Source organism: Lineus longissimus, chromosome 12, assembly GCF_910592395.1.
Source record: "Lineus longissimus chromosome 12, tnLinLong1.2, whole genome shotgun sequence".
Classification (NCBI taxonomy): Eukaryota; Metazoa; Nemertea; class Pilidiophora; order Heteronemertea; family Lineidae; genus Lineus; species Lineus longissimus.
The window spans coordinates 15,142,644-15,156,773 of record NC_088319.1 but is presented as its reverse complement, the minus strand read 5'-3'; the positions used below and the strand labels follow the sequence as shown (position 1 = coordinate 15,156,773).

At 40.6% G+C, this 14,130-nt stretch overlaps 1 protein-coding gene across 2 annotated transcripts; it reads right to left on the bottom strand.

Moving 5' to 3' along the window:
* Window positions 1–5,597: 5,597 nt before the first annotated feature.
* On the bottom strand, window positions 5,598–13,461 carry LOC135497137 (26S proteasome non-ATPase regulatory subunit 10-like). Of its 2 annotated transcripts, XM_064786872.1 has the most exons (10): window positions 12,943–13,458; window positions 12,484–12,644; window positions 12,054–12,152; window positions 11,352–11,456; window positions 10,930–11,031; window positions 10,642–10,743; window positions 10,155–10,256; window positions 9,244–9,342; window positions 8,366–8,464; window positions 5,598–8,055 (listed from the first exon to the last, which is right to left on the bottom strand). In XM_064786872.1, the coding sequence occupies exons 1-10, from the start codon at window positions 13,154–13,156 to the stop codon at window positions 7,981–7,983; spliced, it is 1,158 nt and encodes a 385-aa protein (XP_064642942.1). In that variant the 5' UTR covers window positions 13,157–13,458; the 3' UTR covers window positions 5,598–7,980. The 2 variants fall into 2 exon arrangements, with proteins under 2 accessions (XP_064642942.1, XP_064642943.1); XM_064786873.1 differs by lacking the exon at window positions 10,930–11,031 and having other exon boundaries at window positions 12,943–13,461.
* Window positions 13,462–14,130: the final 669 nt, after the last annotated feature.

Below are 14,130 nucleotides of genomic sequence, written 5' to 3'. Positions count from 1 at the left end.
CTTTCGACACAACCTGTTTGCAGCAAGGCACGATTCAGTCTGATTGGAAGGCTCATGCGACGAGTATAAGGTTTCTTGTCATCAACTTTACGTACACCAATCTTAAAGAAAATCGTCAATCATCAATCTAGATACTGCCACAACAGCAGGCAATCATATTTTGGGACACAATACACGTTTAACACTTTTTTATCACAAAAACTGCTTGCGCTAGAGGAAGAAGGTGAAAAAACTACACGAACTGGTAAACATAAAACACTCCCCTCGTCCACGTTGTTTTGTGAATTGGAAACCCTTCCGCTAAACAGTGTGTGGTGACTACAAACATATCCTCATCTTGTTCTCCATTCTAATAATTGTATGTATCAGCCAAGCCATTACCAGCTGGAAAGAGATGATGTATTAGAAAAAATATCTTGGCTGATCTGGGTCAAGGAGGGTTTTTTGTACATTCTCTCTGGGTGGCCGGAGATAATATCTCGGTCGATCGAAATGACATCTCGATCGATCGAGAGTAAATCTTGATCGCCCGAGATAATTAAGTATCTCGATCACCCAAGATGACATCTTGATCGATCGAAATAATTGGTCCATCGATCGAGATATTTCAGGATAGTCTTAAAAAAGTGAAGCATGTGACATCCACTCCCAGCCACCCTAGGTTCGTGTACCGCGGCCTTGTTTGTTTTCTATTTGATAATTGCGCAACTGAACACAATGTACACGAACAAGGTGCCCATTGACTTTCACCAGACCATCGACGATATCAATCCCCATTAACACGTCCCATGGCCGTCCACGGTACGTCATTGATAAACACGACATACCCAAGTACAAATCGGTTTACCTCAGGCTGCAGGGTATTAATGAACTACATATTGGTTTTGTTGGACCTTTCGACGACATAGTATATCACTAGATAATGAGAGGTATTTGCCACGAATTGTCATTACAAGCAGCTGCGAAATAAACTATTAACAAACAGTATAGCATATGGTAACAAATCACAGAAAACTGTAGTCCCAGAGGTGTAATCGCTTATCTTCACATCCATTAAAGGTTTTTTATGCCTTGATTCAAATACCCACAAAAGTGCACTTTCGTAGGCTGTGAAAATATACCAAACTAATTCTGGTCCCTTCAACATTAGGTTTCAGTTGTTCTGGCAAAACGAAAAAACCCGTTAACTTACTGTAACATGTAGGTATACATGTGAACCTATATTTCCTCTGTGGCTCATTGCAAGCCAATATCAGAAGAAAAAAACTCCTGGTATTATCGTTGGTGTATCAACCCGAGGTTCGGAGGAGGATTACCCGAACATGTGATCCTGAAATCAGAGACATATACCACTCAAGGGAACACATACAGTCGTTTTATCATTACGAAATATCGATATCTGTATCTAATACCAAGAATTCATAAAGACTTCATCTATTCTTGCTAATACGTATCGTGGATTTTCATAGGAGGAGGATAGCTTGGAAAACACGTGTGTCAAGTGTAAAATCTACATTGCACTGGAAAGTAAAATTGTAAAGTCAGTGCCGAGACATTCAATGGGGTGACAACAAAATACTGTATGATATATGTACTACATAATGAGTGCTGTAAACATGAAATGGTGCATGAAACTGATTACCATGATTACTGATACATATTTACGACATCAGAACAGCTGTTTCAACATCCCGTCACATTCATCCCGCAGATCCTATACATAACAAACATGATGCCGTCACCGGAGACATTTGTATCTGATGATCGACGGCACTATCAGGAATGCTTAAGGGATTCCTGTGGGAATTGACCATACAGCCCGATCGGTTGATGGCTCTTCCGATTCAGGTGTACGAAAAACTACCGCTTGTGGTCTAGATAGACTCGATGTGGACATCTAAATACATGTACAATCGTGTTTTCCGTTTCTACTCAAAACCGGTATGCTTTGTCATTAGTCATACTGATCCGGTAGCTGGTACATTCATCAATCCCATTCATCAGAATGAATCGATGTATCATGGTGTATTCTCCAGAGACGACCAGGACAGACACTATCGTGTTGACCTTTAGTACCTCATTCAAATAGCACGCCAGAGACTTGTAAACGGCTAACGGTCATGAACTCGCAGAAAATTTCGCTTAGTTTATCCGCATCGTGTCTTGGGTTGAGTCCTTCCTTCTGGCGCACAAATGCCAAGGTGAAATTTAGTGAGAGTCAAACTTTGGGGGAGCTGGAGTGTTGAAGTAGCTCTTGTCTTCATTAACCATTTATTAATAAGTGAACAAATCTATAGAATGCACGAAAACAAAGAAGAGGAGACTCTGAAAGATAAGAAGACTCTTTGCATGGTAAAGGAAAAGGTGAAGATATCATGACAACTCTCAGCCACCCAAGATTAAGCAGTTAGCGATGATAAGACCATTTTGTCACGATTCTTAAGCACGCACATTTGGTGTTTGGCATGCCTTATCTTCCAGGGCTCTAAATATAGTCACGGTTCCGTCCTTTATCCCATCACCTTGGCCCTTTACTTTAGATAAACGGATGATTTTGCCTTGAGCAGGAGATACGTGGTCAAAACAATAACTGGCACGCTTAACCATGAATTATATTAGTATTATATATGGTACAAAGTAACGGGGAAACAACCTGAAACAGACCAGTGGTTGGTTTGTCTAAGGGATGTGCTTGTCAACATGTTTGTAATAGCTTATATATTCTTATTTCAAGAATTCCAAAAATGATAACATTATAAGTATAGCAACTTCTCAGGGACGGTCAGGGTGAAGTTCAGTGACCTTTTAATGATCCAAGCCAGCTGCTTGGAGAAATCACGAATCATCGATAACCATTTTCTTACATTAACACCCAACATATTTCATGTCTCATGTCCAACAAGATCAGATTTCTTTCACGTCATCTCCTCTCTCCAATGGTTGTCACGGATGTCTCAGGTACCGGCGGAGGAGCTAGAGCCATGAGAGGTATTTTGCAGTTGGAAGATCACCTACCACTCCGGAGGATCAAACTCATCCTCACTTCGAAAGTAACGAAGGATTTACCAAGTCTTGGTAAAGTACACAACTTAGTTTCGGTCTGCCGGTGTAACAGGTTGTTTGGTCGTGCTCTGTGTGTAGACGTAAATTCATAGCTTCTCAACCATCACCACATCCAGACTTCAGTCACAACCTCAACTAGTTTGCGCTACTATTGACCTGAAAATGTTGTTATTTTAGTGTAGTTTAATTTTCACAGTTTTGGAAAATAATACCATAATGAGAATAACACTTCAAAGAAAACGCGTATACTATCCACCACAGCGGAAGTAGGTTTATGGCACTGTAACAATTTATGGCGTAATTTGAATTTGTAATTTGTAGAGGAAGCCATTAAAAAAGAATGAATCAACAGGTAGAACATGATATATGAGATGAGCATATTATTCCTTAGAAGCCTGTTATCAATGGCTGTTGTTACCAAACCTATTATCACTAATGTTTATTGGAATGGCATTGTTGTACTATACGACATCAGTGACATTTATGAGCGTCTTTACTTTGTCGAAGTAATCCCAAAGGAAGTGGGGAAAAAATAATCGATTTTGGTACAGTAGTGATACCTGTGTTACCAAGAATAAAGAAAGGCTTAAAAATTATGTAGGAGCAGTGGACAGCACATTTCATTGCATCAGGTACCAAATTCTGACCCTAGGGGGCTTTTACAAGATATCCATGCTCCCTTTCGATAGTGCCAGCTGATTGCTGCTTGATAATCGCGGCCAAAAAGATAACTAGCGGTGCTTATCAATCAAACAAGAAAATTGTATTTCAGATATTGCGCCAAACTGGCTCAGCGAAGGTGGATCTGAATGATTCTAATAGCTCAAGGAGTACACCAACAACCGTTCAACTTGCTCGTCGAATTTAGCATTTCAAAACATCCCAGTGAAAAGACTTGCTGCAGTTCCTGCTTTCTTTCATATTTAGCAAGTGCCTCTGGACATTTTGGCTGTCGACTAACAGCTGCCCAACGTCTTTTTATACTCAAAGGATAGATTTTCCTTTTCAATCTACCATTCCTAGCTCAGTTCATTAAAACAGAACCGAAGCATTCGAGAATTTATTTCCTGATACCTCAGAGCTATGTGAAGCTACGCCAGGAATCTGGTTACTTGCCTTAATTTGCAGTTACATCGAAGAACGTTCCAGTTAAAAGCTTCCTTTGAAGACCCCAGAATTTGAAAGCCGGCTGAGGTGAATTGATATAAGTCTCTTTTGATATTAAGGTTAGCAAAGCGTTCCGTTGTTCCCCTTGCGTTGTTCCGTTAGTTACATTTATTTCTTTTTGGCAGGTCTGTAGCATGCAAATGGCGTAGATTCTGCAAACGACTGTAAGTTATCAACGCCACATTTGAAAAAGGTTTAACATTGAGCTCAATTAAAAATATCAACGATACATCAATAGCTTTGAATAAATCTATAGTCTATCAAGCATTATACCTCAACTTGAGGCAACGTTTCCACCGCAGGTAGAAAATAATGCAAATGCAGGACACCCAATCAAAAATTGCACTGATATCCGGGTTTTTTTTATTCATGAGGTTCTCCGAATTTTGTAATTGGCCAATCATTCAAATTGCATGTTTCAGTTGCACTTGCAGTCTTAAAATGGGTGTATGTTCAGGTTTAACTTCTGACTTACGCTCATCACATCACACCATAACATGACCAGACTCAAGGCTCATTTTCTTGAAACCATTCCTGATTATAAGATATGGCACGTTCTTTTTGTTGAGGATTCTCTTAGTACGGTCAAACATTCATCAAATTGTCTAAATTGCCGGTTTAATAATCTGATGTTCACGACAGAGCCCAGAAACCGTGCAAAATCATCTTAGTGTTCTGTGAGGAGTCGCGTGACCTGTACAATGATCGTCTCGTTGCATGCATAGCCGTCATCAGCGTAGTCCCATGTGTTTAATATGAGATTTCTATTGTCCTCGTATGCAATCCGGATCAGCAAGCACAAGTTGATTTATCATCTGCCTGCAACAGCGCCATTGGGTTGCTACGAGGCTATTCGTGAAGTCTTTCTCCGCAACGTTCTGGGCGTTGGAGTGCAAACTACTGGTCGGATTTCTTGGAAGTTTCTTTCTTTAGATTTGTTGCTTCGCGACCAAACAGATGTTTTGGGGTTCAGCATTGTCAGTGAAGGAGTAAAAATCCTTCAGTTCGACTAAAAATGCGCAGTGTACAACAACTATGGTGAAAAGTAATGGCGATCAACCTGCCTCAGGTCTGTCCAGGTAACAGTCACGTGACGGGCGAACCTGTCCTTACCGATTCCACCTCTCCCACTTCAATAATCATGAAATGCCAAAATAGCCCTAAGTGTATAGTGTAGGAGACAGTCGGTGAAAGAACGTAGTCCATCACCATTATCACTTACAAATGGGTTTCCATGGCTTTGTAATCAGCAAAAACGATAAAACGAGGATCAAAGGATGGCATGGATAGCCAAAAAAGTCCTGTAACATGAATTGAGAGTGACAGGATTGTTTGCTAGCTCCATGAGTACTATAGTAAGAAATCCGTAACCATTAATGCCGATTGTTTTCAGTAAGGCTATCATATTCCACTTTGAGGTTGTTGATACGATCTTTAATAAAAATGAATAAATAAAAATGTAACGCACTGCTGGATAGCTTTTTGAATGATCAGAAAGATCTAAATCTAAAATTAACTTTTATGATTATACATGTAGATGAAAGACACAACATTTTGTACGCTGGAAGGTCAACAATACATACTTCCTGACTAAACCCAATCAAAGCATAAGTTACAAAGGCATATATCGTGTATATCTAAAACTACTGGCTATTTCTTTATCGAAATTCAAATCCCAGCAAGAAAAGCGAATCATGCTCAAGACATCACGCATCATTCACGATTCATCGTATTTCGATATCTAACTCTATACCATTAGGCTGACAGATTATTCAAAAAATATGTCCTAAAGAAGAACAGAAAATGGTAGGGATTTAGAAAGCGATTATTAACAAAATGTGTTGACTATAAACGCCCACGCGATATTGGGTGATATGAATAAAGACTAGCAAATGCTTTTATCTAAAACTCCATGTACATTTACACTAGGCCTTTCTGTACAAAATTGAAGTAAAAGCATTTGCTAGTCTTTATTCATATCACCCAATGCCTCAAAAGATATCATCATTAACAAACTAATCTCGCAAATGTTACTTATGAGAAAAAGGAGTGTTCGGTCAAGCAAAACGCCACCATTGTAAGACAGTGGTCGGGAGATGTTTTGTCTTTGATCTCTGAAGTCTTGGGTTCAACTCCCGGTTGGGATAAGAGTGTCTGCTATTGAAAGCCGACTCACTCTTTCCACTCTCAAAAGTAAAGTACATGTAATAGTAATATGTAAGCTATTCATATCTAAATGTTCAAAGATTAATTCACAGATTCAGTGGGATTCTCAATCTGGATGTTTTCGTCAAATCAAAGAAAAGCTCTCCTCGGACCATTCTAGCCATGCCCATCTAGTGTTCAAGTCGTTCTCGAAACTACTTCAACTTCCATAATATGCTGAGGATAAACACTGCTTACGGATTAGTTTTCCTTCAGCTAGTATTACAAAGAGTTTGACGACTTTGAAATTATAAAAAATGAAAAACCTAAATTCAGCAGAAGTTGGGAGACATTTTAAAGATAATTCTCGTATACATGTAGAATGTTTGAGCACATTTTTGCCGAGGTTTTTTACAGTTTTGTCTGTTCGTGCAAGTTAAGCTCTTTTGATAACGACAAAGATGTGCTGACTTAACCAGAAAAGGGTTCAAGCGATGGGGGCTCAACAAAATACTTGAAAAAACAAACACCGTGATAGTGGCTCTTTAAGTAGTATCATTGATCACCCAAACTTCGGTCGAGATGATACTCCCGGGTTTTACCTTGACAAGGAACAGGGCTCTACATCAACAAAGTTACATTTCACTGTTGACGACTCATCAAACGCAAGACTCTAAGAGAATAGAGAGAGAGAGAGAGAAAGCTATTCCGTCAAAGGCAAGAGCTTATAGGAACAGAGATCAGAACATCAAATAGCCATCTTCCTCTTCAACTGAGCAAGCCTGCCGTCACAAAGCAGATTAACTGAAATACCGAAAGGAGAAAAAACAAAAATCCTGGTGTCCTTGACTGAAGTGCATTTGTACGATCGTCTTAGTAGTAAGTATTGACAAAGACTTGGAATGTTGAAGCAATACTTACTATGGCCTCAAATCTTGTTTTCACGAAGGGAGCTTGGTGAAATTGTGATAAATCGGCTCCAATCCAATGCCTGTTGTTCCTATTGGCTGCTTGTTGCTTGATTCTTGTAACAATTTAGTAGTGCCCAGGTTGGCCAAAAAATAAGGACGATATGCTTTAAGGTGGTCTGAAAACTCCTCCAAGACACGCACGTCTTAGGATTTCGCACAATGGCGCCATACCCTACTTCGAAAGTTCAGAGTTAAATGTCTACCCGATATCATTTCATTATGATATTAAAAAGAATTACTGCCGTGCTATTTTTATAAAAGAAAACCAGCCTTTTGAAGCCTTTTGAAGCCTTTCTGAAGTTCTTCATCGTCTTATCGACTCTTTGTAAGAGGAATAACGCGATAGCCTGGCCAATGGCAGACTGCATGTTTTCCGACAGGTGGATGGATGGGGGATATTTATATATAGTGTAATTCACTGGCAAATGTTTTCTGAGCAAAGTATTGCAACTACAAATGTACATGTATGAGATTTTTTGGCCAAAAAATTAATGACTTTTGAGACTCATGAAAAACCTTTGCTGGAAAATCTACTCTACGGGGTACATATTTCTGTCGCTCGAAAAACCAAAAGCAGGAAAACCTTTATTTCTAAGAGTGTAATTCGTGAATTTCAAGTTAGAGTGGTCGTCTGCTAAACTGCAATGTAGCATTGAATCAGCTTCTTCACGCTGTCGTCTTGAGTTGCTTGCATCGGCGTCTCAAGGTCCTAGAAAACAGCAGAATTCATGTTGTAATTTAGATAAACAAGCGCGCTGCTCGATGTGCTAGAAATCGGGCGACGTACACTCTTAGTAATAACAACTAATTCGATAGTTCCTAGTGTATCGATTGTGATATTAGCAACAATCGTAGTGAAACTGACATTAATTAGTTGTTCTAGCTATGTAAATAAAGTAGTAAAATGTAACCATAAAAATGGCTCAGAGTTACTATTTCGACTTTGAATCTTATTCAAAATAACATCATGAGTGGGCGACATTCTGCGTCACTCAGGACGACACCATTTTGGCTCTGACCTGGTTCTCTATGCTTGGATTGGCGCCATGCTCCAGCAACCACCGTGCTATTCTCCAGAACCCTTTACGCGCGGCGCAATGCAGAGGGCTGTCTCCCACCTAAAATGAGCAGTAGATTGAACGTACGTATATAACATATAGCCCTTTGTCGAGGGCACTATGGATTCTTCTGCCCACGGAATGTGATTAATATATCACCATCCAACGGACAGAAAAATATATATTGCATGAAAAACCACCCCTATGACGCACTTGACGACTGGCCGTGCTTAGCACTTGACTAACCAGTTGACCGTAGGCAACTGCACCTGACTTCAAAAGATGTTGGTATGCATCTGATTAGTTTACATCAGGTTAATCCTTAGACTAATAGAGAACTAAAGCCCCGCCGTCACCACTAACAGACCCCTTTGGTGACTATCAAACTGCTTGCCGGTTATCTATTCAGGCAAAGTGAACAGCTTCGCCATTAGTGATAGATTGGACATCAGTGTCTGACTTGTATGGTTCCCATTGTCAGAATTAGTTAAGAAGTCGCAAGAACTTCCGCCTAAAGCTTCTTATACGCGAGTAAGCAAAATGTTGTTATGAGTTCATTCATTGAGGGTATTGCAGCTTGAAAGCACATGACTGAATTTTTTTCCTTAACGTATATTTTCCTAGCCACTGTACATTATCACTGTAACAACGACCCCCACGAAATAATTTCATGGTGATTGATAGGCAAAACCGGCAACGGCAAATATACTGAAAATTTATTCCACAGCCTGCTTCATACTGTTGGCCACCCTGATTATTGCACCAGATATGACCGACTGCGCGACAAATACTGTGTGTAAATGATTTTTTTAAAGAGGAAATAAGTTTTTTGTACTAACCCGATCAACTGCGTTGATGACTGCACCACATCGCAAGAGCTCAGTTAGAACCTCCTGATGACCACGGTCTGCGGCTATTATGGCCGAGGTCAGTCCATTCTACAACATCAAAACATATTTTTTCATTTTCTTCACAATTTGTACAGACCTTGCGAGGCACTGTCCACTTCATTGAAATTTCTAGTGATTGTAAACATGGGTACTGGTTAAATATCAATCATTCCATCCATGTTTGTACAGATAAAAAAGTGGAGTTGTATTTCAGAAATATTTTGCTCTCAGTGACCCGATTTTCTATTGACTGCCTCTTTTTTCACGAAAAATATGTTCAGTGCTCTTTATGCAGAACTAAAAAAGGCAATAAAAACAATTTGAAATTTTCAGACGGTGCTCATATGAAACCCGAATCACTGATGACTGAGACCCAGCCAGCAGTGATGCGATGCCATTGGACCGGAATGCGCTGCTACTAAGCAATCACCGGTGTTTGTTGTATGGCTTCCGTTAATAGAGATCAGGAAACCTGAACTTGTCCAGAAAGGCTTCCATGTTCAGTTATTGGTCATTTAATTCGAAAATAACTTCCGCTGCTTCTCTTGTACGGATTCGATTCAGTCGATGACCGTAGGCTTTGTCATACCAGACTCCTTTACCGTGCAGAATGTCTTCCTCGGTGGATTTCATTAAATCCTGTCTTCTGGAGACAAAGGCATGAATTTTTCACAGATGAATAAATGATATATCGACTGTGTATGACTAGAGCAATCTGAATAATATCGAAGGGTTTTTCACTTCCGTTTAAAGCTCTAAGGGGTGCATATTCATTTTGGCCGAAAAAAGTTTTTTCATAATCTCAAGAACTGTTATTTTTTAGAGTGTAGGCCTACCAGACTAACTGCCATCTTCCTTACCAGGAATGTTGCATTCGAGTTGGCTCCATGGAGAAGTAGAGTACGGACAACATCTTGATGACCTCTTTCCGCCGCGAAGGTCAAGGCCGAGGAGCCTGTAGTCTGAAGAAACGATGAATTCAGAAAAAAAATACAGCAAGAAGACGGATTACCAATGTATAAATATCTGCAAGTCACAACAAAACTATAAAAGGGATAGGCCCTTAGCGAGCCATAAAACGACCGTTTTGTCATTTGCATCAACGTGGTAACGGAAAGCAATTTCTTTATAAAGCGTCGCAGGATGAAATATTGCAGCAGACGTCTTAGCCTACAGAAGAACCACTTGAAGATGCACGTCTGTCGCCTCTTTTATGACTTGGAAAGGCAATCTTTTTTTGCAGTAACAAAGAACATGTACTTATCATATTGAATAACACTGCACTCAGACTGTTTTCCTCCTTCGCCACAATGGCAATCCTCACTGTGTTTCATGTGAAATTCCTACCTCTTGTGTTGCATTTACATTAGCACCAGCATCCAGCAGCATCTCGACTAGCTCCAGGTGTCCCCGGCTCGAGGCGATAATTAGGGCAGTCGACTGCGAAACCTAAGGAAGGTAAAGGCCGGGTAAAGGTAAATAAAAATACGCTATAAAGCAATGATGCTCTGTCGTATGTGATACACTGACTCTGTCGTGCAGCATCTAGAATTCGTTGCGGTTCTTTTGTACATAAAACACCAGCGGATGATCAAAGGAGGGTAGAACGTTTGTCTGTTAGCGGTGCACGCTTACTCCATAAGTCATATTAACATCAGCGCCGCATCTGAGAAGCAGAGCGACCATTTGGCAGTGCCCTTTTTCTGCCGCCACTGTCAGGGCTGTCGATCCCAATTCCTGCAACAAGATCAAGGGATAGTAAATGGATGGTAGTGTCGCTAATGGAAGACAAGAACTTTCCAGGAGCGTTCTTTTCAGTTGCATATCGGTCGCATTATCGGCACTCCCGCGTTGCAAATGTTGTTGTTTTTCATAAGTAAAGTATTTTTCCGGAAATTGTACGACGATTTTCCAAGTTCGTTTCAATGTTTTTTCATAACGAACATCGGATACTTCTTCCAGCAGATCGCTTATGTACAAAAGAAATCATACAAAAAGGAAATATCTGGTTTGATGTATGATTGTGTATTGATATCGATCTGGTTTCAAATACAAACCCCAACCCTAGCGTTGACATGAGCGCCATATTGTAGAAGATACACAGCGATCTGTATGTGACATCTGGACGCTGCCGTGTACAGTGGGGTCATGCAACGCGGTCCCTACAATAAACAGTATGAACTATTTTAGTCTATCACGACATACAACTGGTTTGCAAAAGCATATCTTGAGTTAGGGAGCTGTGATAACGAAACCACCTCTTCATTTTCATCTCACAGATGTTTCTACATAACGTTTGCATTGCAAAGAGAACGACTAGGTGGACAGAAAAGGACATCACTTGACAATTTTTTTCAACGTGAAAAATAATTTTCTGAAATATCTCGGTCGATCGACTTATATTCTCGATAAATTGAGATATTGAGTCAATCGATCGAGATAATATCTCAATTCATCAAAAAGTACATCGGTCGAGATATATCAGGATTTTCAGGATGTCAAAAATTCATGTGATGTCCTTGAGAGATAACGCGGAGTAGTTGATTATATGTTCCACTGCTCCCATCGTCTGATGAGGACAGAACCCCAACCAAAAGACTTGGATAGAATCATTTAACCAAGACTTTGGTAAGTTGATTGATTGAGTTGCATACAAATGACATATCAATTTTGCTTTGCTTGGTTTGGTTAATTTCTTCAACTATCTGCGTTCTGTGCATTTGAAGTGGAGTTGACTCGGACTTAACCTCTAAACTTACCGCGCACGTGATGTTCGGATCTGCCCGATGACGGAGTAGAAAGTCGACGGTGGAGGTGAAACCATTCTGTGCGGCATTGTAGAGAGCAGTGAAGAGGTTCTAAAAAAATATTTTATTGAAAGACTCTGGTGAAGGTAACGGGAGCATGAGCAGGTCTCAGCAAACAGTAGAGCCACCACTTCGAAGACGTCGGAGCTGAACGTTCTTTGGAGACAACTGCGACCAATGCTTTCTTGATTTCCGTTGTGTTAGTCAGTCAGTCACAGATTTGCGTTATATGTGATATCCTAATCCCGCTGCTAAATACTCAACCACGTCTTGAGCTCTTTCTCGATATTTGTAGAACATGTACAATGACCTTTGCAGGAAATCCCTGAGGATCGATGAGAGCGGGCTGATTACCATGAGCTAACCTTATAGTGAAACCCACCTGGTTTGAGCAATTAGGATCAACCCCTTGGTTCAGAAGATGGTGTATCGTCCCAATGTCTCCGTCATAGGAAGCCTTGACGAATCGGTCCAAGAATTCCTGGGAGATCTGTGGTTCTTCATACCAACCAGCTGAATACTGTTCAGCGCTTTGCAGATGAACTGGAAAGACATAACAACATGATCCCCGCATGTCATTGGATGTATCGCTTTTGATTTATTGATTGATAGATGTACGCATATAGGGACCGTTAGGAGATGGAAAAAGACTGCTTACACCCAGCCAAATCGAGGAACTAGCTCAGGATAGGGTCAGTTGAAGAAGGCTTGTTGCCGCCTGATGTGAAATCGACTGATGAGTAAATGGGGAAGGAATTGTGCAATAAACTGGTGTCAACAATCATTATATCGGACCACAACTACCATGAATGAACCAACAACCTTGGAACTATGGACAAACCTTGTGCTTTGTGCCACTCCGTCAGTAGCTGCTGGCTCTCTCCAGGCGTCAAAATATCACAAAGGTTTTCCGGAATTAAGTAAGAGAACTGGATCACGTCTACCACACCCAGTGTCCGTAGTCTCCAGAGGAGCCTGGTGAATCGGTGCTCGTCGAGGTGCGGTAGACATAAGCGGATGGTGTCTTCAATGGTCGTGGACGGGCCTTCTTCCATTTTCTTACTATCTGACTTCGATGCAGGTCGAAACGTGTTAGGATGATATTTTCTTCTTGATCAGAAGACTGTCCTTAAATTTCACCACTGTCGGTATTGCTCTTGGCCTGCTATCGGCACGAGCAGATAATCGTCGCACAGAAGAATCCTTTTCCTTTGTCCCTCACTTGGTCCGTTCTCAACTGAAAACCCCGTCTCGAATAAATTTAGGGCCCCAAATCTTAGTGAAATTTGACACGGTATCGTGCCTCAAGAGCGGGCACTGATATTTCTAATTGATTCCACATATACATATCTAATACGCGTTCATGTCTAAACGAGAAGGTCAAGTATGAGATAGACATCAATATGGTCCGCATAGGGTCTAAAGCCTCATTTACGCAGATCCGAAAACCGAAAGATAGATCAATGGGTCAAAACCTAAATTTACCCTAAATCAAAATGTCTTGATAACATAATGGCCCCCACCCACTAACCTCGTGTTAAGATTTCCGCATGCATGCAGTTTGATTGCTAATATTCCAATACGTAACAAATGTTTTAAAGACTTCTAAAGTCACAGACAAATTTATCAGCGGTTGTCGCCTAATATGTGGAGATTCTTGAGCTTACTATTCGACCCGGATGTTATCGATAAGAGAAAAAAGTAAGATGTCACTGCTATTTTGACGCATATGATTCATTGATTTGCTCTGGTTGCAACATAGCGGCGACACCTTAAGGCATATTGATGATCGAGTGAGCCGCCGATCGTGGCGCATCAATGTCAGTTTAACACCGCTGACAGCGCTGACCACTACAACAAAGTTATTGACAAGTAATGATTCTCTGCGGCGTTCACTCAAGCAACATTATGCCGAGGGTTTCGAAAGCAGCCTTGATATATGCGATTGTTTTAACATTTTTATATAAAATAGGCGTTCAGGCAATTAGCAAAAATGAAGAAGCCCGCTCAATGATAACATCTAGTCAAT